Raw genomic sequence first — 24546 nt, forward strand, 5'->3', positions numbered from 1 at the left:
CATCCACAAATTTCATTTTTAAAAATACATATCAACAGAATAAGACTTAATTGTAGTGACCAACTGAAAGGAAGAACAGCAGCACAGTGGTTTCATGTATATATTTATTTCCTTAAAACACTATATGTCTGGCCTTAAGTCAGTTTTGTTTGCAAACAGTGATCCTTATGTACATTTCCAGAGCTGGTAAGCCTGGTGATTTGTGGCATATTGATACTGACTGAGCTCTGTCAGTTGAACTTATTTCACCTTATCACCACCAAAAAGGTCTTAAACCAGCATTTCAGAAGCAGTATTAATAAGGTTTCCTTATTATGAGTCTACCTCCAACATATTTACAGAATTATTTTCTAAAGCCACAAATCACCTCATCAAAAATAAGGCCTTTGTTGACTGTTTCTTTCTAATGTAGTAAATTGTTTCTGAAGACTTTGATTTAAGTTCAAAGGTACTGTACTCTTGGCTGATACAAGAATACACAATACACAAATGAATAGAAACAAAGAATTTCCAGGCTTTGAGGAAAGGTTTGTCTTCACATACTCAGTAACGCCAAAAACACTTGGAGAACACAGAGGAGTGTTTTATATGAAACCATATTCTGACAACCACTACTGTAATTAGTTTAACTCATTCCACTGCCTAATGAATATTCTATATTGTTTTATTATTGCTTAATATACCACCTTAACCTGTTTAAATATTTAAAGTGTGGTTTGTGGTTTATAATGATTCATAGTTCCATGTATTTTTTAAATTTCCAAAAATAAACAAAAATCTTTTATATTGTTGGAAGGGTGTTGCTCATTTGAAAATAACTGTGGCAATAAATGACTATTTAGAGAACTGTTTTGATGGAATTTCAGAGTAACTATGCCCAGACCTTAGTAATAATTACCAAACATTGTCATTCAATGTCAGTTATTCTCAAAATCCAAATACATCTTGGGATTGAGTGGTTTCCTAGAACAGTCATTTATAGCCACTTGCATTAAAAAAACATTTATTTATGTTTAAGAAAGCTATCATTTTAAGTGTTTATCTTTAATATTTATATTCATATTTGGTAAACCTTTAAAAGCTTTTATCTTAACTCGTTATTTGACTTAAGAGCATGTTTTATAGAGGCTGAAGTCTGTGAAGGTTTAATGCTTGTGTTCAATCTGAATGGTGGCTTCTTTGCATTGCCTTTATAGTTCCTGAATTCTTGAATGTCTTTTGACACAGAATTAAGTCAGAGCTTTACAAAGTGGAATTTCAAGGTATTTTCTCTGATTGTAGTTTTTCAATGTTGCAATTTATGGATTTTGTAGTGAAATTTTTACTATCATAGTTTGGATCCACTAATATAGTGGCTTGTGTGTAAAATGTCTTTTTTTCATTGTTTTTCCAAAGCTGAAATGGTGGTGAGCAGACAGGAGTTGTAATAGAGCCTGTCAAGTTGATGTAAATTGCATGGGTTGATGGTGATAGTAACTTGGCTTATTCAATCTGCCATAAAGTGTTTCGCTGAAAGACACTTAGGAACACATTGTCAAAGTGAAGATGGTATTATTTTTACCGAATGTTATATTTGCACAAAAGCAATACTGTCTTAAAGATGTACTGCACAAAAAACATAAACAGACATTACTGTCTTAATAAAACAGTTGCCATATATTTATTCATGCATTTAAACAATTGTAGTTATCTCATATCTCTGCAAAGCGTGAACTTCACTCAGCATCTAACTCTGCATTGCATCTTGTGTTATGAGTCTGAGGTTTGGCATCCTCTGACATTACATGGGTGAACCTAAACTATCAAGCTTTGTAGAGCATCTGATTCCAAATCAATAAACTGTACTTTTTCCAAATTTAGAATCATTTTACCTTTAACAAGTCTCTTGTGTTTACCCCTTGCATGCTCATGCAATTGATCAGCAAGCCTGGGCTTTTGGTGTGATACTGTGTGGATGCATGGCTCCTTGAGAAATTTCATAAGCCCACATAGGAAGGAGACATTTCAGATTTGCTCATTGATTTTTTTTTTGAGGCATTGCTATTGCAAAATGGTTTCTGGTATATTTAATTGGTCCCTTGCTCTTTAACTGAATGTTTTTTTGTTGTTGTTGTTATTTGGATGATCTTTTTTGCAACTTCAAAGCAGGTATGTCACAAGAAAGGACCATTCAGAGAGAAAAAAATACAGAAAGTTTATTGATGCCAAATGGATAGAAAAGGTGGAAATTGTTATATTTCAGAAAACCTTTGTTTGGATGTCACACTTTTTTTATTAAGTGATCTTGTGTGTATATTTGGGATTTATATTGTACAGATGTTTGTGAAGACAGCCACAGTTATAAAAGAGGGTGAGAATCAAAGCTAGTTTCAGAATTAATTTTGTGGTGGATCATGTTATTCTAATTACTTTGTGTGTTTTATCCATTTGTTTAATTTTTGTGATGTGTGTGAAGTGTAGAATGAGACAATGTTCCATTTTTCATTGTGGAAAGTTTTTAGTGCCAATGTTCTGATGAAAGACTATGAAAGATGTTTCAACCAATAAATGGCTCAGGAATATCAGTCCCCTATTTTGTTAGTCTCATGTCTTACATATTATCTAGCAGCTGCTTGTGTAAATCCTGATAAAACCGCTGTGTTTGGATAAATACAGTCTGCAGAATGCTTACTGAATTGCTAATTTGCATGGTAAGGCACAATACCCTTCAGTATCAGAATTAAATTCACAATTTATTTTAATTTGCTAAAAAAGACAAACTTGAAGCCATACAATTTACACATTTACACATGTACAACTTTTCCATGATAGACTCCAGATCTTATATTAATATTTATAACTATTTACATATCATACAATGCCACAGGAAATGCAAACACTGCTATGTCGTTTCCTAAATGTCAGGTACACTTAGTATGCTGATATCGATTCCAGCTGAGATCTTTTTTGAGTTGTTAGCTGCTAATTATGCTTAATTCAAATAATGGCTCCAACAGCTCAATCAAGCGTAATCAACTCTAACCTCATCTAGAATGAAAACCAGCATAGATGGTGAGATGCCACAGGTTGAGAAATTTGAAATACTGGATATGAGTCCCGAAAATAAGCACATTCAACTACCCACATATGTCTACCGTTGAGACACCCAAATGATGAGACAACACGGTGCTGAAAAGAGGAATGACACTCACAGTATCAACAGTTGTCATTACATGTAGCTGGGACTTTAAAACCTGCAATATTTAACTTTCCTACATTGACAGTGCGTGCTGCAGCTAAACAGCCTGTGGGATGCGAGAAGGAGAGGTGACCCGTAGAGTCTAATGACAGCCACAGCTCCCCGCCACCATGTCGTCATACTGCTTCAGCACCACGTTCTCGTCGTCGTCGAAGTAGAGAAGGTTGATGGAGAAGAGCTTGTCGGGCACGCAGCAAGGCGTCTCAATGCCCTTGGTGAGCCTGAGAGCGTTGATGATGGACTGCACGGTGGCGTGGTTGGTTGGCCGCATGTTCTGTCCTAACGGGAACGGACAGGAGCCCTTGCAGTGGTAGGCATTGTAACCGCGAGGGGACACGATCCAGCCCGACCAGCCAATCTCCTCAAAGTCCACATACAGGGGGAGACGCTGGCAGGGCATCTTCTGATCGTCTTCCTCATAGTCCAGTGAGCGTGGGCTACGTTGCGCAGCTAGAGGCTTCTGAGCAACTGGCAGGCTGGGAGGTGCTGAGGTGTCATGCATATCTGGAAGTGAAAGACAGTATTGATGGTTGAGACAACTTTAGAGACAAACTACATAAACACATAAACAGAATGTAAGTAACTGAATTGTGACAGGAAACATATTTGTACTAGTTTAGATTTAAAGGTGGGTTTCGATGGAATTGACTGTATCCTGTACCTTTCAGAGTGTTTTCCAGGGAGGCAGCCCTCCGGCCATCATCAGTGAAGAGGACCAGCATGGGCTGCTTGCTCTGGTGGTGGTGGCGGCCTGAAGCGAAGCGCACCAGCTTTGAATCCATCTGGCTACCCCCCAGGGTCCTCACCGTCACCAGCAAACCAAGGTTACTACCCTCATCCGCCATCCAAGAGCGCACCTTCAAATAAAATGAGGTTTAATGACAACTGCACATCTGAAGCCTCCTGGAAAGTATGGTGTGAATGTATGTGGTGTACATTCATGCATGCATGCTTGTGTGACATGAAAGAAAAATGCAGGGCTCATGCTGCATGATGTATGCTGAGGTGAGGCACATTATTTGACATTAAAGGATGGGAAAACTTACTGCATGTGTAATGGAGAAAACCTCCCAGCCACTGGAATGAACAGGAAGAAGCCTGGAGGACAACAGCTTCCTGCTCTGGGATGTGTTCATTTTGCTGGTTTGAAGTAGCTGGTAAACACTGACCTATATAAGGAAATGGACCCATAATTAGTACTGTTTCTCAAAGGGTTATATTTCAGTGCAAATGTTGTGCTACAAATGTTATACAGTCATCTTAACATTTCTCTGTTCAAAGCTCTGGGGAAATTAATACATATATTATCTAATTTCACTGTGAAAATTTGGAAATGTAATTACCATTGAATCATACCTGACAAAAGTGGTGTCTGTTGAATGAGTAGGAAGCCTGGGGTCTCAGTTTAAACAGATGGAGCTCTGCAGTCAAGACCTTCTCAGTTTTGGCAACATTAGACAAGTTGAACAAGAACTGGATTTCTTCGCTGTGAACTGTAAGAAAAAGAACGAAAGGCGTGCAGTTAGCAAGAGCATACACTTCCCGTATTGGAGATGCAATGACTAAGGAACTCATGTCAATTACACGCAAATTATCTCATTCATGTCGCCAGCGGCACAGCCTCAACATACAATGGCCAGTGAAAATCTCACCAACCGATAAAACAAACCCATACCATATCCGTACTTTTTGAACCCACACCATTGCATCAATGGCCACATCATATCAGGTAATAATCTTAAAGAAGGGCAACTGAATAGTTATCTTACGTTTATCGAAGAAACTGCGAACGGTGTTTCCTTCCAGCAGGTCAGGGTCCTTAGTAACGCCATCAACATCCGCCACAGTATTGTACAGGTCCAGCATGTATTGTGGCGGTTGCTTGTGGAGGCCGCGGATGTGAGGTGGATCTTCCATTCCAAAAACCTCCAAAAGCCTTTTCAGCGCTTCCGAACGGACTTCCTCTGATTCATTCTCCACTGTAAATGTGTTTTCCAAATATCTGAGCGATGGCCTAGCGACGCCAGTGCTAATCAAAACTGCAGTTACTAAGACGACAGTTAACATATTGGGAGTATGCGGGCTGTTCAGTTGGAAAAAGCTCCCGATGAGTTAGGTTACTCTACCAAAGGCCGAGACTTCAAGTGAGTGAGAAGCTCCTGAGGCACGCAGCTTTATATCAAATGACAACGCATTACGCTGACTGTCTAAGCCCTCGGACAACAGCAATAAAAGATTCCATTAAATCGCAAATGTAAATCAACAATCAGTGTCTGTAAAGGCAGGCTAATGGCGGTGTTAACAAGGTGTGAACCTGATTGTAAATGACTCAAATTGTTCTGTCAACATGAAGTTTTGCAAAGGTGGACATCACAAAGAATTTCATACCTATGTTTAAAGTTTAATATTCCTATCATGAGTTATTACAAAAGCACATGAAAAAACTGGACTGTGCGTTTACATCCTTTTTGTGGGAATAAGGCATGTTCAAATTTCTCAACAGAGAATGAGACAAAAACACCTTTGTTGTGAATGCAACAAGGAAGTTTACTCACCCTGGGAGGCTAACTTCCTCTAAATGGATCCATTAATTTAGACAAACAGGGGGCTAATGTCTTACAGGAACGACAATTACCTTGTTAAACATATACGGGAAATACCCTGCAACATTTTAGGGATAGACAACATAATGTGTTAATACTAACCAGCGATTACATTGTTCACCTGGTCAAACACAACTTGACAGAATGCTCAATCTTCAGCAACTTTAAGGTATGATGTGAACGATGTTCGCCATAAAATACAACTGGCATATTTTCCTCTGTGTATAAATACTCCCGCATTATCGAGCAAAGCGCTCCCACGTCGTGAATAACTTTATAGCAGTAAATATTAAAACAGCAACAAGGTTCATAGTCGAAGGCCAAATCTGAAACGCGACAATATAGTTCTTTGCATGAGCAGATTACGAATACATTGATAGACTTTAACTTTTCATCCAGCTCAGCAATCGTTTTGTAATGTACTCTACATGAATGACCAGTAATTTAACCCGGCTTGCACATTCAACGAATATGCATCACTTCTCCAGTGTTTTCACCAAGACGCAATAACTGTTGCTAATGTGCAGAGGTTGCACTGTGTACTGGGGGATCGGAAGCCGAAGTTTTCTTGTCTCCCACCTTTGCTGTGCTGCATTGTTGAACGAGTCGTCGAACATTTTTCTTTGTTTTCACTGGACTTTATTCAGCGAATTTCTGTGAGGGACCGTCATTTCAGTTTCAGATTGGTTCAGGTTATGAACATGCACATCAAACGCATCTTTGGTCAAAGTTTAGAGGGTATGAAGACGTCATAATGGAATAGTGATATAATGTCGGGAGATAACTCAGCTGAACATCTAAGGAAAACACAGGCTTCAAAACCATAAACCTTTGCTGACACTAATCTGTCACAAATAACAAGTAATTGCCATTAAAAACACATACACTACAACACCAGAAATGAAAGCCTGTGGCCCCGGTTTTGTAAAACACAATTACATTGGTATGTCAAGACAATACGAAGAATAGATAGGTGTCACTGATTTGTGAAGGCGCAGCACTTATTTAATCACAAGGTTGTTAGAATATAATTATAAAACATACTGTAGTTGGTACTGTTAGTCATTAGAAATGTAGCTTTGTTGGGTGGCATGAGCTTCATATATATTGTACAGTACTGACGTAACAATTCGGTAACAAGATGCTGTTTGCTAATCCAAATTACTACAGCTGTATGTGGCACTGTCAAAACAGATTTCTCTATTGTTGCTTAGTTACCATTTATGACTCATGACTTGGTTATGGCAATAGGTGACATACTTCAACTCCGCAGTCCTCATGAAAAGTAACAGAGCAATTAAGCATAAGTAGATGAGTCAATAAAGAATAATCTTTCATTGTTTGTCTTTATTCTTGAGAGTCCCCCAAAAGTGACATGTAAATTGACAATTCATTTAGTGTGTTCGAGGCCTAATGGTACAAGGGACAGTAGTGGATTTATCAGTATGACTCAGAGGGTTTGTCACACATTTCAAGTGATTGTCAAGCTAAGGGAAAACATACCATGGCTTTTATTTATATTCAAGTGGTATTTATGTGTGTTATATGACTTGCTTTCTTAATGTCCCATGTCCAATGTCTGTTTTAGGATCCTCTTGTGCAGTATTAGGGTACTAGTTCCAACAATCACTGATTTCATGTCAACCAACTTATGGGAACATTGTTAACATCGAGTTTAATAATGTCAGTAGTTTCTGCCAGACTCCTCAGTATTTTTTTTCAAGATTATTAGATTTTGTTTGTACTTGCAGATAGTAAAATTTTAATGGGATACAACACTGTAGTAACTGACTACCTGTTTGAGATCTTCAACAGGTTCCAACAGTCACCGTTTCTTTGTTTTCAAAGGAATATTCCACTAATTGTTTGCAAAAATGTTGACAAATTTTATTTACAAAATTATTTTATACATATTTTACATATTATACAACAGCACAGGCCTAAAAACTCCTGAGTCAGTCAAACTGCCTCTGTATTTGCTGCCCAATTCATACAGTAATGGATAGAGCCTACAGTACATGTATTTTTGCACCCACCAGGCAGTTTCCAACTGTCCCACCCACCATCATGTCTTTATATAGTAATATAATCTGATACATGTACAGTTCGATAAAGTAAATAACCCAATTGCAGTGGTTTTGAGAGGCCTTTGCCTATATTTTATTTTGTTCTCTAATTGTGCCTGAATGAGTGCATCATATCAACAAGCATGTGTAGAATGCTCCAGAAGAGGGCGCTGTGTCTACTGCTGGCAGTGGCAAGAAGTGATGGCAAGGATGTTGCGGATCTGTCCATGTCTGCTTCGGAACACATGGTTCTGGTACCCCTGAGGGACACAGGATCTGGTAGGGCCTTCCTCCCACATCAGACACTGTTCTGAGTTAGTAGAGCTCCTACACAAGAAAAGAAATATTGCTCCATTGTTGATATTTTATAATCAGGTTCACAGTTTGCCTTATCTCTGCACTTAGGTTGATCAATTATAGTTTCTGTTAACTACAATAAGCCACTTGTTTTAATGCTTTAAAAAGCTGATACCCTTCTTTGAATTTGCTAGCAAGTAGATCTGGATTTTAATTTAGATTGTGCCTATTTTTCACCTTAAAAAGGTCAGAGCATTAGCGAGTAAGTAAGCAGGCAATGTTTGTGTCGAGCTTTATGGGGATTTTGCATGAGCCTCTGTTGTTAAAGCAAACAGACTGTTTGGAGGAGAGTGCTGAAAAAGGGAGGAGAGTTCTGGGGGAGCTGCAGCAGCTGTGCTTACCTGAGAAGGCATCGATTTCCTGTGGTGCAGCCTCCTAAACATCTGCCAATGTCAATTTCCTGGGGAAAATTAACAACACAAAGACAAGGCAATCAGCTCACAGTGGGATGCCAATATGCAACCAAGCATCCAGTGTCTCACATGGGCACATCCGTGGGGAGATGGTATTTAGCATTTTAAATGCTTTGATTTGGCACCTGGAGAGACCATTTGTGTACACTTTTTTTCAGACCTTTTGTCAAAGAGGTGGCAGACAGTGGAGACTGAAATAAACACTCATCATATAAATTACCAGGAGAAGAAAGTTGTCAGCTTAATAGATTCAAATGATGCTTTGCAAGAATAATTTATGCAGTATTTCCACAATGTTATTAGACTTAGCTAGTCTCTCATTAGCAGTATTATTATGGATCTGAACGGAAAACTTTAGGTGTCCTTTACTTGAGAAGCAAGGCACATAAACTTTAACTCTGTGTTGTAATATAAAAGACTTGTGTTTGCTAAATTCCATTTGTTTGGGTTGTAATTGCATTTTGTACAGCAGGAAAATGGACATACAAAACGAATAAAAATGTCAGTAACATACATGATTCAATGTTCCTTCAAGAAGTAATTTTGCTAACATGGAATGTCGGTGTTTGTGTCTATTTGTATATGTGGTACAATAATTTTGGCATGATATTAAAACCAACAATAAATTCCACTTGAACCATAAAACAACCATGTAGTTCTTTAGAATGCACTTTACAGCTGCCATTTCACAGAAGCGGAAATGACTCATTTGGAATGTCTGGCACTTGATGAGAAACATTATCATGTTCCCCTCTCTTAGCACGAAACTGTGGGACTCAGCCATTGCTTAGCAGATAAGATTTCTGTTTTCATCTCCCAAATATATTTTATTGCTTGCAATATGTGAGAAGGTTGTATACTTAAATGATAGGACTAATGTCCCCTTCTCTGGGTGATTTGAATCACTTTTCAGCATTTTGCATATTTCAGCATTTTGCATATATCACTGGTATTTTATGTTTGTTTTGGCAAGCGTGTTGTCCATTGTTGGTTCAGACTGGCTTGAAGTAGCTTAACCTGCTTTATTTGAATAATTGTTTTTGTATAAATATGCGGCCACCTTTAAACAGGTTAACTTTCCTTAAGTGGATAATGACTCTTAATTGATGGTATTTATGAAATTAACTAACGTTCATACTAATGTCTTCACATGTTAATTGGGTTTACCTGAAAACAATAGCCACTTTAAAAGTGCAGCATTTCAAATCACCCTGATGCAGGCACATTACTGCAAAAATATTGGTGCCATCATCTTTGGAGGCGCATCCTTGTCTCCCAAGTCTTGCCCTTCAAGTCAAGTTTTGTCTGTCCTCCTTACATTTGTTGTGCTGTGTCTCCTTTTTTTAACCTCAGATTTATGACATCCCTCTGTAATTCCCATATGCAGGGGATGATTTTTGTCTTTATTTCATTAAAAAATATATAGTCCTATATGGATGATGTATTAAATTTCTCATCTAAGCACTTCCATATATCTAAAAATGATTTCAGAAGATGTGCTGCTCACCTTAAGCCTCTCTTCTTTTGTACCATCAGAGCTGAAGATGACCTCATAGTAATATTCAATGTAAGGCACCCTATAGCAGCTTTCTCTCAGCTCACAGGCCCCCAGTGTCTTGATGACGTCAATCCTGTTTGGAGTCTCAACTAGGACCGAGTCAAATTTGGTGGGGACACAGGAGAAACCCTCTGCAAAGAAAAAATATTTAAATATCAGGTACGCTGCAACCAGTACATCTAAATAACAGGTAATGAATGCCCACAGACACATATCCCTAGCAGAATACAGAGTATAGTGGACATTTCCAGGCAGGTAATTAAAACTGCAGTCTTCAGAGGGAAAAATTGCCAGAAGTAAAGGGAAACATTTCTTCCTGAGGAAAAAAAAATGAATGCAAGCCATTTCATTGTCCACTTTCCTGTTTTATCACCATTGACTTTTGGCATTTTCATAGCACTACATTGCACAAAGGACTTGAGATACAACCAAAACAATTTAAGATAAGTTGTGACGCCTACAGAGCGACATATATACAAAAGTGCAAGGGTTAAGCGCAAGGTGAAGTGCATTACAAATATGTACATTAAATTGAATATTATTTCAAATGCATACTTACCAAAATACCATAAAAACAGGGTTTTTTCCAGTTAAACTTAGAATAAGTATAGCTTAATTCATACTTAACTTTCAAACAAGCAAATATTTAAGGCTGGAATGTAATAGACAAGTCTCTCGTTTAAATCAGCGGGCATGAGTTTTTGGCCAAATAATCAGACGTGCAGGCAATATGTCTGTAATGGGTTACACATCTGATACACGTAGGCTATGCGCTAGTGTTCTCAGATTATTTTTCCTAATTGACAAAATACTACTTTACGTTGGCACCAGTTATGGCTGTAGTTCATACTCGTTTATGGGTTATTCAAAACCACTTGTAAGACGTTTGGATTTATGTTTTTGTGTGCAATTCTTTGTAACGTACAAACCTGGATATTCCTTCGAAGTGGAACACTTTCCCACGTCGACGACCGACTCGTAAGGTGTCTCAAAGTAGTAGGTCTTAAGGGCGGGCATGCGAATACAGTGCTCTAGTTTGGGCTCGCAGTGACATTCATCAATAACCTCCACCTCTCGCAGTCCCTCCATCAGCAGCACTCGCTCGACCCGTACCCGAGCCGGTTCACACGTAGAGCTCTTGCCGCATGAGGGAACGTACCCCGCTGTCTCAAGAGAAGTATGCTCGCGAACCTTGATGTGGAAAGGAGAGTTGTTAAACTTACATAGTTATGAAACACAAGTCATAAATAAAATCATTTATCGTCTTCGGCCACAGACATTATTTTGAGCAAAACCGGTGTGCTCAGTGAGCAGAGCGTCTCAAATGAACTATGGGTTTGGACATGCACTCCAGTTCTAACATAACAGAGCAGTTCCATTGAAGTGGAACTTTATATTCATAAAATATGACAGGGCTACTTTTTTTTTTCCTTCAAAAAAGTTGGCAAGTTCGCATGGAGCGCTGAAAAAGGATATGTTTGATTATATAAATAAATGCTAAATCAGACTATGTGTCCTACTGCATCAGGCAATCTGGCGTGTAGACAAAGTGGCGCCCCCTTGTGGTAGCTGTGGTGACTGGTAATCGCGTGTGTTTACCTTTTTACTTCTGAGGAAATCCAGCATGGATGAGTGTTTGGAATATCCAGGCAATCCTGGTCCATGCGAACTGGGAGTCCGCTGCGCTCCTCCACAGTGGGACCTGCACACTCCCACGTCCACACTAACTGGACTGCCAGAGATGTCTAAGAAAATAAAAGAGCACAATATCCTGCTGACTAGGTCTATGTTCTTGGCAAACAGACAGTTAATTATTCTCCCAAATTTCACAAAATTAATACAGGTTTAAACATGAATTGTCAACGCGTGTTTATCATTTGTGTGATATTTACATTCTTGTGATATTAGAAAATGTAATTAAGGTTCAAACAGAAGTACTTATCAGCACATACCACAGGTACAGTAAACAACAACAAAACAGGAATTGTGTATTCTGGGAGTCTATGGAGGACTTTGGATCATAGAATGATTAGATCATATCATCTGTTCCACAGAAGCAAATTGCCCTTATAAGTGGTGTGGAAATGCTACTCTGTCCTGTTCGAGAGTGCTTTACCTTGTCCCACATAAATGAAGTGTCCTTGTCTCTTGCAGCAGCTCCTCTCAGAGAACAGGTTTCTGTGCTCTGCACCCTTTCCCAGCACTGCAGCAGCTGAAAATATACTGTATGTCAAATTTTTCTCTAGGTGCTTCAAGTGACAGCACCTCCACATCAACAAGCAAATGTGCTGGCATTCAGATATTGCGATTTTTTTTTCTATTGCTAGCACATTCCTACATAAAAACTCAGCAGGAAGTGACATGTCAATCGAGATTATCTTGAAATCAGTGCCATGCAAAGAGCTATCTGTGTGTAGCGTATCTATGCTTTTCAATGGAATGTGAACGTCTTGAGTGTTTTATGCTGCACACAGTGCCACGGGCTTTGCCAAGAACACCAGAATCAAGATGAACACTGAAACATACACATAATCTTTAACCAAAGTAAGAGAGGGAATGGAGATGTTCATATTTTGTCATGCTCCTGTGCTTATACAAGTCATGCAAGTTTTAACGTGCATTAGGGCACTGGCAGAGAGAAAAAGGTTTCAGTATAGCTCTTTGTAGTTGAAGGGGATAATCGCTCATATCATAGCTGTGATGAAATCACACCTCTCGTTCAGACAACACCCTTAGATTGATAATCCTGAACTGCTGAAACTGTGAGTGGTAAGCAGAGGAAAAACACGCTGTACTTACTGACTGGATGGAGGACACACACAATGAGGAACAGGCATGGCATCAGAACATCCATTGCAAAGCTCTCTAAGTCACACCACTGCTACCAGGATCTGGAGTGTCCTCCCTCAGGCTCCCAGAGAGATATTTATATCCATGGGTCGTGCAATAGCCACAAATGTTGCTGGGTGATGCTGCAAAGCGTTGTAGACTAAAAGAGAGAACTAATCAAATTTCCACAGAGGAATGCCTGCAGGACAGTATTTAAGGTGGGGGCCACTTCAAAGGAAGTCTTCAGAGTATCAAGTTTTCACCTCTGTTGGCAATTCTCTTGTTTCTGCTGGAGGATCCCAGTAGAGATGTGTGCTAACTCCAGCCTAATTAAGTGTTTAAGCAGCTTTGGGCACCTTAGGTTGTGCTCATTCAAAGGGGGATAGAGAGCATTAATCATCTTTTATCTCAGGGTGAAGGTGTTTAGCACCTCAACTTGAAACAAAATCTACCCATGCCAAGAAAACAGGATCAGCATGGGGTAGCAGCTAAAGAAGAGAGCACCACCTTGGTGTTTATTCAACAGCACACCAAATGGCGAGGCTCTGTCTGTGTGTGACCACATTCCACAGCTCATGAATAAAGGGTTAGTAATACAGAGTTCATCTTCCAGGCTTTAGGTAAGGGAGTGAGGAAGATATTAATTGAGGAAACAGATGAGATGCCCTTGATTGCATCTGGCCATTGTTAAATGAATCAGGCAAAGCAAGTATTGAACTCTTTGCCTCCTTCAACTATGTCTGCTATTTCAATATTCTGAGGTTTGTTTTTCAATTATGATTAAAGCCATTTGAAAGTAGTTCACCAGCTTCATATTATGAAATTAGTACAGTGTAATAAGCAAACTTTGGTTCCTGCTTTGTAAAAATATCAAATTAGGATCAAATGGCATGCCGAACGTTCCATGATTCGTGGAACAGGAACTGTTTAAGACTATAGAATCAAAGCACTGGTTCTTTACTCACAGGATATTAACTGCTTGGCATTGAGATGCAAGGTCATCGGTGATCTGCATGCAAAATTATTTAATGAACTACAGTGTCTGGATGGTTCCTTGTGATCCTTGTGGTAGACTGAGTAATACTAAGTTATTAGCTTTGAAGTCTTTCCTTCACCCTCACCTATTTTCACACTGCTTACATGGTGTTGAGATGAATAGGGTTACACCTTGGCTCTCAGACACTGACACCTTAGGATGACTGACACAGTGATTTGTTGCGATGCTGTGAAGGTAGTGTTGCATAAACAGGTTCTTCTGCAGTATATGTGACTGTCACTGGGATATGAGGTAGATTCTGGAATTTATATGCCAAAGAATATGAACAAAGTTGGTTTAGTATTTCTATTAATGTTCACAGCCATTGAAAATCCAGGTATTATCCCAGAGCCCAAGTTAAGATAAGGTAAAGTAAGTTTGTAAATGTCATTTGATATTCTGATTTTCTCAAACACTGAATCTGAATTGAGTAATGCTTTCTGCTTCCAAGTTGGAAACAAGGTCAAATAAATGAAACAGCCATCTCACTTGACTGATAAACACATTAACAGATAAAGAGAACCCGTCTCCTCAGCATTTCATAATTCAGGCTAGCATAAACACAACCAAAGGATTATGTAACACAAAATGCTTTATGTGTGTTGTTGTAGTCTTCAACAAATAATAAAAAGATACTCAAAGTTTTCAAAGATTAATTTATTTATAAAAGGTCCAATTGTAAGGTTTATTTTCTAGCTTATTTTGTTTCAGCCTACATGAATTTACATTACAATGTGTATTTGGCAAAAATGAACCTTTTCTTCTGAACATGGTACAAATTTACATAAGACTGCTACAGAGAGTAAAACTACTTCTTCAAAATGAAATATAACATTGACAACAAAATACTTTGGTATAGGCAGTAATTGACTGAGACTGTGAGACAATGTAAAAGACAAAGCGCTACATACCAAAACCTTAAATGATCAGTATACAGTATGGCAATGAAAGCTCTATGTACCACTAAGAAGAATGGTTCACTTATGTGTGCTGAAAATCTGTTTAGAGCTGTTGCCTACAATGAGAGGAAATACTTATAATTACATTACAGAAATATTGGTGCAAACATTACTGGATGTTAGTAGATAGAAGACAATTACCTCAGTGTAATGTAGTGTTGGTTAAGCCATAACATGTGTTTTCAAATGAGAGGCTATAAATGCTTATGCATGACTGTCTCTATAACACTGATAATTACACAACAGCTGTATTATTATAACATTAGATTAATAAACAACTGCATCAATGACCATACATATTTTGTCATTGATTTGAATCACAAATGGATGCCACAACTCTAGAGAAAAACACCAATATTTCAACATGAGTATACAAATCATTAAATACACCATCACTATCATAATCCATTTTGGGAAGGAGTGTGATGTTCAATTGTTTGTGATACTCCATTACATTCTCCAATACCCCTGTATTACAAAATGAGTTAATAATGCAATACCAGTTGGGCCAGGAGCTGTCACTCACAGCAGCACCCTTTGCAATGACCAATTTCATGACTTCATACGGAAAGACAATGTGTCAGGGCAAAGGTGCATGCATTCAGCATCACAGATGATTAATGTCCCTTGAGATGGGGCCATACACAGGATTATAAAGAACAGATTTTTGCCATCCATAAAGAATTCAGTTGTGTAGCCCTGCACCATGGAGACATTCAGTAGAGCAATTGATCCAATTGATCTAACTAACCAGGGAAAGTAGGGTGTGAAAGTTTAGAGTGCATTTTTATTGGTCAATCTTAGTACTTTCTTTTCCTCTCATTGGCCAGCTTTCCTTTACCCTGGCAGAGTGGCGTGTGTGACTTTCAGCTACCTCAGCCATGGCTGGAAGATTCCCTTGTGGGTGGAGCCACATGGTGCTATGTGCCTTGGTCCTCTGTCTCTGAGTCAGTTTCCTCAGCAACCGCTTCACTTTCCTGTCTCTGGGGTCAGCACACTTCACTGCCCTCTTGGTGTACAGTCTGCAGGGAGCAGAGGGTTAACAGAATGAGTTCAAACTGGATTAATGACAAGCAAGCAAATTAAAATTCTTGTCCAAGTGAAAGAAAAAGAAACCAGACCAAATGTTAGCAGGGTTATAGAGAGCCAGGGTGAGTTGCTCATTTCTGCAACACAAACTGCACACATTTTTTGTTATGTATCTGGAATCAACTGGGTAAGATTCCTTTCCCTCCTAGCCAACAATCTAAGAATCTGAAATATTTCAAGATGACCTTTAGCTAGGTTTGCATAGAAGGCAGTGTGTTGCACACTTTCCAGCTCTGTGATTGCTCCAGGATACTTGGAATACTTGCATGAGAGCCTGTATGCTGCAGTCGGGCCCTTCTGTCTGCACCTCGAACCTCAGCACATCTTTGGCACGGACCTTTCCCTGGGAGTACTGCATACAGCACTGAACGTCCCTCTGCATCTGAACTCCCTTCCCTGTTGGAGAAAAACAGATGCCGCTATTATACCTGCTTAAGCACTGCTGCATGGCACGTCTGCTCCTAACTTCAGAGCAGTCAGGAGGGGGAAAAGAGTGAATAAGAGAGATGTTTTGTTTTAAGTGTTCCGTCCCCACATTACTATGTTATTACATAAACGTTTCAATGGCTGAAGCAATGGAGGGTGATATTTAATAGCCGCCCTCGATGACAGCATCTGTTATCCGCCCTACAGAAAGTCAAGACGACACCCCCCCCCCCCCCCCCCCCCCCACACACACACACACACACATGTGGGAATGGCTGGAGAATTAGGACAACATAACACACCCCCTCGCTGCTCTCTGAGTCAGTGTGATTACAACACTGTGTTCAGTGGCACTGCAAATGACAAGTTGACAAAGCTGCCACATGCCCCTTACAGCAGAAATGAAAGCATATCTACAGGTTAGATTTTCTGGGAAATGTACTCTGAATGACAGCCCATGTTACCAATGCAATCTGTTGCTTTCCGATAAGAACTGCATTTGGTAATCACACTCATTTGGTAATCAGCTTTAATTAGTAAAGATAACTCCCAACCCAAATTAACACTAGGAATTCTTTCAAGCTTAGATATTTGTTATCTGTAATATTAACTTGTTTCTGTTCCTGTTATGTAAATATGAATTGTTATTTCTTTCGCCTACATTTCTGTGGTTATTCAGTTTGCTGTGTGATTTTTTGTTACCATATACATATATTCTCAGAATATTTAGTGGCCTGCTATCACACCCCCCATGTGATATGCATGTTTCCCTGCATCACAATGCGTCTCTGTATCCAGGCTGTCTCTTGCTACCTGAGTGCCTCTCTACCTCCCTTCTCCTCGCTGCTAGATTTGAATCGTGCAGCAACAATTTGCCATCACACTCACACAGCTCCCTGCAGCAAATCTGCCTTACCTTCCAGAAATCCAAACAGAGCGGCAGCGAGAGAAAGCACCGCTGCAGTCCGCAGTAACATGGTGAGCCTTGTGGTTATTAATCCTCTGCGTTACCTTTGCTTCTCTTCCTGTGTTGCCTTTATATTTCTCTCTCCCTCCCTCCCTCCCTCCCTCCCTCTCACACACACTCCCTCTTTTCCTCTTCCTTACTCTCCCCCCCCTCGCTCTCTCTCTCTCTAGCCACTGCCTCCTCCCAGTCCAGAAGTGCTTTACTTACAGAAGCTATGAAAAAAAAAAAATCACGATTTAAAGTCACATTTATGGTAGCCTGAAGGAGAAATGAGGGGCTCAATAACTAGTAAGGTGTGCCCTGTTAGTTCTGGACAGCGTTTGAATCATGGAAGTAACTTTTCTTGTACAAACACAGACACACATTAACTGCGGCACTGCCTGGTCTATTACACTATGCATACAGCACAGCCAGGGCAAGACTGTCTCTTCTGTCAAATAAAAACTGATCTGGTACATAACATTTATATTAATATCTCCATTTACTTATATAATGGTAAGAAATGTGGCAAACTCTTGTAAAATTATTGCAACAAGAAGATTGTAATAAACTATTTGAATGGCTTGGACTTTGTTGTGTCAACTTTCTGCACACAGAATGTAGCATTTTGGGTCACAGACAACTTTAATATGAGTGATCATCATGCTGTTAAGTCTCTGTGGTAGTCAAAGTGCCAGCCTATCTCACTTTAATGACAAATGCAATTCTTCACATTCTCTATTATGAAACACCACAAAACAATCAGTTTGAAACATTGAACCCCTTGTAGACACTCATCCTACACATGAAAACAGTAAATGAAAATTGGTCATGTGGAGTGCAATATTGTGTTTCTGTATTTCTATATTAAAATTAGAGGACTATGGTCTGTTGATATCCATTTTGGTTTATTTAATCTAGTTCTCTGTGCAATCCAGCTCACCTCGTCTGGAATTGTGTTTTTCAGGAGGATAGTTCTCACTGTGTCAAAGCAGCTTGTATGGCATTGCAGGCACATCCTGCCACAATGACACCCTTGACCCTCAGGTCCCCCAAGCTTTCATCTGTCTTTTCCACGATATTTAGCTAAAGCTTGTGCATGAAAGACTTTGCAAAGATTAATACTTATAAAAGGAAAAAATATACATATTGGATAATTATTTTTGCTTTAAATGTTAAAAATGTTACAGTTAATCACTTTGCACAGAACAGCCATGCTCACAAATAGAGAATTTCTATACTACATTCTAGAAACCACAGGGGTCATTTTCTCACATTCCTGTAATTAGTATTTTGTAAATTCTCTCCTGGCCTGGATTACGTCTACAAGATGCTCCCTATAGTGATTTATGAGGTTGTGAAACTTCTGAGTGGGATTTATGATTTTTTTTATTCCCCAGTCAGAACTGCTCAAAGTTCTTCAGATCTTTTGGCTTTCATTTGCGAACCGTGAACTGCAAATATTCAGTTTGACTCATGAAGGTCAATGACCATTTACCTGCAGCCTTCAGAGAGCTTTTTAACTATGATAATATATCCTACTGATAAATCTCGTCTGTGTGATATATCCTTTTTATTACAGGGAAACAAGAAGCCTTTGGCCAAATATGGTCTTCATATTTTCTGGAATAAAATTCATTATCTGTGAAGAACTGGATTTGCTCTTTTCTTTTTTTTCCTTAAGCAGAGGACATGATCCAATATGTACATTGTTTTCCTTTATAGCATTTTTGTTTGTGGGAATATGAATAAATGTGGAGTACACTTTGTAGATATCCCACATTTCATAGAATCCCATATTTGCATAGTAATTATTCTACTAGTTTTACAGGGGCAAATAAAAACAATTTTGCAAAAAATGCAACGATAAACATTGCATTGAAAAAAATGTTATATGTTCATCAAACTACCCATCACTATGTTACATAAACACATCTTCAACAGTCAGCTGCTTGCAATAGCAGTACAATGAAAAATATTTGGTTAAATCATGTAAAATCATAGCAAAATAGTACATACCGTGTACAATATTAATATAGAACTAAACATGCCAAGCTACCTACTTTAGATTTCCTAATTGGCTTCTTTAGCTAAACCACATCAGTGTTTTGAGACCTCTAGTGATCATCATGCACAGATGGAAAACTACATACACTGATATATCCTGATTTGCAAAGATTTTTGTTATGATTTAGATTTGTATGACATCACAGGTACATCACTGTTCATTTTGTGGGTAAATTCAACATAGGTAATGGCTAATGGCTTTGCTTGGCTAGCTAGCAAGATGATCAATAATAAATATTTGGGAAAAGTTTTTTTTTTTTTTTTTTTTTTTTGCATTTTTCCTATTGCGATCACAGGTATCATCCATAAAGTTATAGGTTTTTGGGGGTATACCCCATACTGATACAGCACTTAAGAACTCTAACTTTTTAGAGTTCTTAACAGAAATAACCTGAAGAAATGACCCTGAAGTTACAAATACCACAGTAGACCATGGTCTATACATGTATGGTTCATGGGTGTACAAACAGAGCAAATACAGCAATGAGTGCAATGTTAAATCACGGCTTTTCAAAAATATTGAAAAAAAGCAAACTGCTACAGCAAACAGCCAGGACAGTATGGCTGAGTGCCAGTTTAGAAAGCATGCTATCCTGCTAACACATGCTGTGGAATCTGCACTTTGCTTATGCTGCTAGCAACCTAATAAGCTGGTACCCAGAGGGTCCCGAGTGGCTCAGTCAGCAAGGCGTTTAAAACAGGTCATATCATTCACCGTCAATGACGAGGATCCCAAAGGGGCTGAAATAATTATCTATGTTATGCCAGGTATAGAGGTGGGTAGATTGGCCAGGGTTTGCTCGCCTCACAGCTCATAGGCACCCTGAGATGTGTTAGGTGTTTATCCTACAATGAGCGCCCACTTCACTGTGGTGCACTGTGTTACCTATAATGCAAAAAATTCCATTGGCGGCACGTGAGTGTATAACAGATTGCATTTGTCTTGCTTCAGTGCTCCAGTGTGGGTGGGTTGTCAAGGTGAGACGATGCTAATATACAACTGCTGATTCCACAAGAGATAAATATTATGGGAAAAACCTTTAAAAATGAGCACCTAGTCCCGTGCTATCCACTTGAAGAAAAAAAAAAAAAAACAGTCCATCTGGCCAGATTTTAAAATCATCCTGCATCATTTGTTCTGTGACATGAGACACCTGAGATACCTGGCAACTTATTCTTTTTCTCATGCCTTTCCATTTTCTTTCACAGAAAACTACAAAAACAGTGTGAGACACCAAATGAATATTTATTTATTGATTCTGTGGATGCTGGAACTTTAAAAATCTTTGTCATCTTTGAGAGATGATCATATTCAATACATTTTTGATGCAGTTCTTAGGCAAATCATTAAAGCTAGCTAGCTATCATATATGCATGAGAATGCCACACATCCACACTGGGACCCTTCATTCAAGCTGACAGCAGAATAGAATGTCACCCTCACTAACTTAGCCTTTCAGTTTGCTATGACGTTGTGCAGCTCTGCAATGGAATAGCTTGGATTGTTAAGAAAAATGAATTTAACCACATTTTCAAAACAGTTTATGATGTTACAATAGCTAAGTCATTCTGGCAAGCCCAATGGCTGGACTGTGATCACAAACTAGCATTTTCGTGTCCACTTCATAAGATTATATAAGATTAATGCTTATATAAGAGCATTATAAAAGTTACTTTCCCCATTTATGTTCTAGGAAACATTATCCAACACGTGTCTGTATTTCTGATGGAAATTAGTATTACTATTTCAAGCATTCTTAATATTTTAAGACATCAACATTTTTGCCATTTGAAATGTCATCCTCTGTTATTGGAGAGCTTTTTCTCCACCAAAAATGCACACACGTCACTGAGTGTATGCTTCATGGTTAGGCCGTCTGTGTCAGCTGAATTAAAGAGACAGTTCCATGCCACAAGCCAGATTTGCTTCCAATTAATATTTACCCAGTTCAGATCAGAGTATGAATGACACTAGTTAAAGGTATGAGCATGCAGAGGAAGGGTGCTCTAGCAGTCACAGCATCATTAAAATCCATTTGAAGCTTCCCTTTGCTTTGGGCACTACCCTTACAGCAGTCAAACAATTAAAGGATTAGGTTTCCCCTGTCCAATCATGTTGCTACCTAATCAAAAAGATATTTTTGGGGAGGGAAAAAAAACAACTTTAAATGGCAACACAAATCCTCAAATAGCTCACTCCAATGGTATTTCATGTTCCATAATTATATCTCTGATTTTGCTGAAACCTTTGTGCATTATTTACTAAGCTGTAAGATCTATAAATATAAAACCAATCTGAACTTATGAACAAGCTAAACCCTGTCTTTGGAAGCTGAATCCTGAACAAACGCATGCCTGATTTTTAATATACCCCACATATAATACTGGTGATGACACATGATTGCTCAATCGCTTACATAAATGTTTACTGACTTGTTTCCCTGTCTTCTGTAAAATACAGTAATATAATGTGCTCAATGCTACCATTATTACTGACTAGTATTTTAAATATTTTATATGGATTTCTGTTTGTGAATGAGTTGAATTCTCTAGCAACAAAAATTTACAAATGAATCATTCCACAGCAGTGAAAATGTGGGTCTTTTTGGATTATTTCAAATTTATTTCAGATTCATCAAAACTTGTTTTTAGAGATGTTGTAGAAAGCAGAAGGATAGCTAGCAGCTGGGAAATATTTTAAGATTTTTTAAGACAATGTAACACAAAGGCTTTATAATAAAACAACTATATCTTTTGCACCTAGAAAATAACAAGAAAAAAACACAATTTCATACTAGCTACACATTTTGGGTGAGACTGACAGAGCTTCCTATTTTAAACCATAACCACCAGTTCTTCTATCAACAGGAAAATCTATATTGCCTACAGGATCCTGTGATGAGATGTCATGTAGGTTGTCTGCATGTGTGGCCAATGGAAAACTGGTAGTCTATATGACGCTGGAAGAGGGAATATGCTAAATTTAAAACAAAGAAATAATATTAATGAATTAATTTAAAATTCAGCTTTTTGTTATGATTTAGAAAACATTTTATTTCAAGATTGTTAATGTGTGTCTTTAAAGCAATGCAAGTGAACATCTCAGTTACATACATTTAACATTTACATAATTTTTCATTCAGTGACCACATTTTATATAATTTTAATTACATTTTATATATTTTACTATATAGAATATTAAATATTTTCCTTACTTGTGCTTAAGTAGGAAAAAAAGATTAACATTTAAAGTACTTGACGCAAACTAAGACAGTTTTGCATTATTTTTGTTAGGTTATTCAGTTGTCATAATTTATACATGGAGTAAGCCTTAAATATCATTATGTGTTCATTAATGTAACCATTTAAGGTTTACATTGTGAGATTTTATAAAGGAGTCACTTTTTATATGCAATTCATGGAGAGAAAATTATTCTTTGCCAGAAGTGAGAGAATAGCTACTGAAATTCAGGTATCTAAATTGGCTGGTGTGAGTTTCCAGGGGTACAATTTTATAGATAATAACAATACAGTACAGTGATATATGATTCTCTGTGAAGACATTCTTAAAAAATGCATACCTGTGCTCATAAAAGTTGACACATACGTGTGTAGGTGCGTGTGTAGGAGGGGAAAAAATTGTGCAAATGTCCAACCCTTAAAAATGAGGTTGGAATCTCTCAGCTGCAAAAACATACTTACCCCATGACATCAATATGTTTGTGAGCCAAGCACATTTCCTGTACATCTTTGTGGTGGTTAAGTGATCAGTGTAAGAGTATACAGACACAAACACAACAACAACTGCTAAGAAAAGTGAGCTCATATCCACCTACAAATTCAGGGGATCAGCCTTCTCTTCTTTGTGGAGGAAACAGCCCAGACAGGCAATGGGTACAGCCTAGAGATGTTCAAGAGTCTGTGCCACAATAAGGCCTAGGACAGATTACACTTAATCCAAGGGATTTTCATGTCATTTTTAAGCATGCAATATTGAAAAACCATATACTGTAAAGGTCTTGTTTATGGGATACATGGAATAAATGTTGCAGGTGGTAATCTTGTTATCTACCTTCATTGCTGCCAGTGTTGTGGGTTTGAGGTGTAATTTTCAAAATTTCTGCTGTCAAATGGGTTACAGAGCAGACATCCCTCTAACAGAGCCATAGTAGAATTTAAATGGTCTTTAAAATCTGACAGATAAAGGGTGATTTTATAATAAAGTAGACCAAATATATTGGTAACACCGGAAATTTGATGGGGGGGCAAGAAACATAATGATTTAATCAACAGACCTTGTGATGGTGCTGGCCAAAACATCATCCATAACATAAGAGGAACATTACAATTTTGAAAATTCACCCAACAAACCAAGAAACTGATTGCTGACAGTCATGACAAAAAAAAATGAAAAACCCATCACACAGCTGGTTTGAAGCTAAACCATTCAAATTGGTGTCACCTATTAGCCAATTGCTGGATTCCTTCACAATCACATCTCTCACACACAGTGACGATTACCAGCTCTGAAATAAGGGTGATGGAAAGGGGTCTGTCATGGTCAAGTTGGTTGACGGAATCCAGAAGGATCCTACAAATGGCACCTTGACACAAATATTCATTCATCACCCTTCACTCAGTTGATATACAAATAAAAACATGCTACTTACATTGTAAAGTCAGGTACAATATGTGACAGGTGAAAGCTCATTCTTCACGCATGCCAATTTGCAATTTTGGCAATTTAGACATATTTAAAAGATTCAAGGGTACATTCACAAAGGGATGATACATTTATAAGAGGATAAATGAACTGGAATTTATTTGGTGAGAGCAACTGCTCCATAAATAGCTACAATGTTACAAAGGAGAGACCTTTGTCTCATGGCCATATAAGGAAGTGCATTCTGAATTCCAATTCCAATACTCACTCCGATTCATTTATCCAGTGATGAACTG

At 38.4% G+C, this 24546-nt stretch overlaps 3 protein-coding genes across 3 annotated transcripts; all 3 read right to left on the reverse strand.

Annotated features, from left to right (window-relative positions):
- Positions 1–3320: 3320 nt before the first annotated feature.
- On the reverse strand, positions 3321–5305 carry LOC118771294 (anti-dorsalizing morphogenic protein). The gene is made up of 5 exons (XM_036519247.1): positions 5008–5305; positions 4595–4731; positions 4285–4407; positions 3900–4095; positions 3321–3742 (listed from the first exon to the last, which is right to left on the reverse strand). Exons 1-5 carry the CDS (start codon positions 5303–5305, stop codon positions 3321–3323), a joined length of 1176 nt encoding a protein of 391 aa, XP_036375140.1.
- A 2775-nt stretch (positions 5306–8080) lies between these two features.
- Positions 8081–13089, reverse strand: im:7138239 (uncharacterized protein LOC497366 homolog). The gene is made up of 7 exons (XM_036555601.1): positions 13035–13089; positions 12352–12447; positions 11835–11980; positions 11165–11426; positions 10185–10366; positions 8606–8664; positions 8081–8234 (listed from the first exon to the last, which is right to left on the reverse strand). Exons 1-7 carry the CDS (start codon positions 13087–13089, stop codon positions 8084–8086), a joined length of 951 nt encoding a protein of 316 aa, XP_036411494.1. The 3' UTR covers positions 8081–8083.
- A 2306-nt stretch (positions 13090–15395) lies between these two features.
- Positions 15396–17586, reverse strand: ccl44 (chemokine (C-C motif) ligand 44). The gene is made up of 3 exons (XM_036522847.1): positions 17491–17586; positions 16415–16544; positions 15396–16081 (listed from the first exon to the last, which is right to left on the reverse strand). The coding sequence occupies exons 1-3, from the start codon at positions 17549–17551 to the stop codon at positions 15847–15849; spliced, it is 426 nt and encodes a 141-aa protein (XP_036378740.1). The 5' UTR covers positions 17552–17586; the 3' UTR covers positions 15396–15846.
- Positions 17587–24546: the final 6960 nt, after the last annotated feature.

The sequence above is a fragment of the Megalops cyprinoides genome, chromosome 2, assembly GCF_013368585.1.
Source record: "Megalops cyprinoides isolate fMegCyp1 chromosome 2, fMegCyp1.pri, whole genome shotgun sequence".
In the NCBI taxonomy this organism is placed as follows: Eukaryota; Metazoa; Chordata; class Actinopteri; order Elopiformes; family Megalopidae; genus Megalops; species Megalops cyprinoides.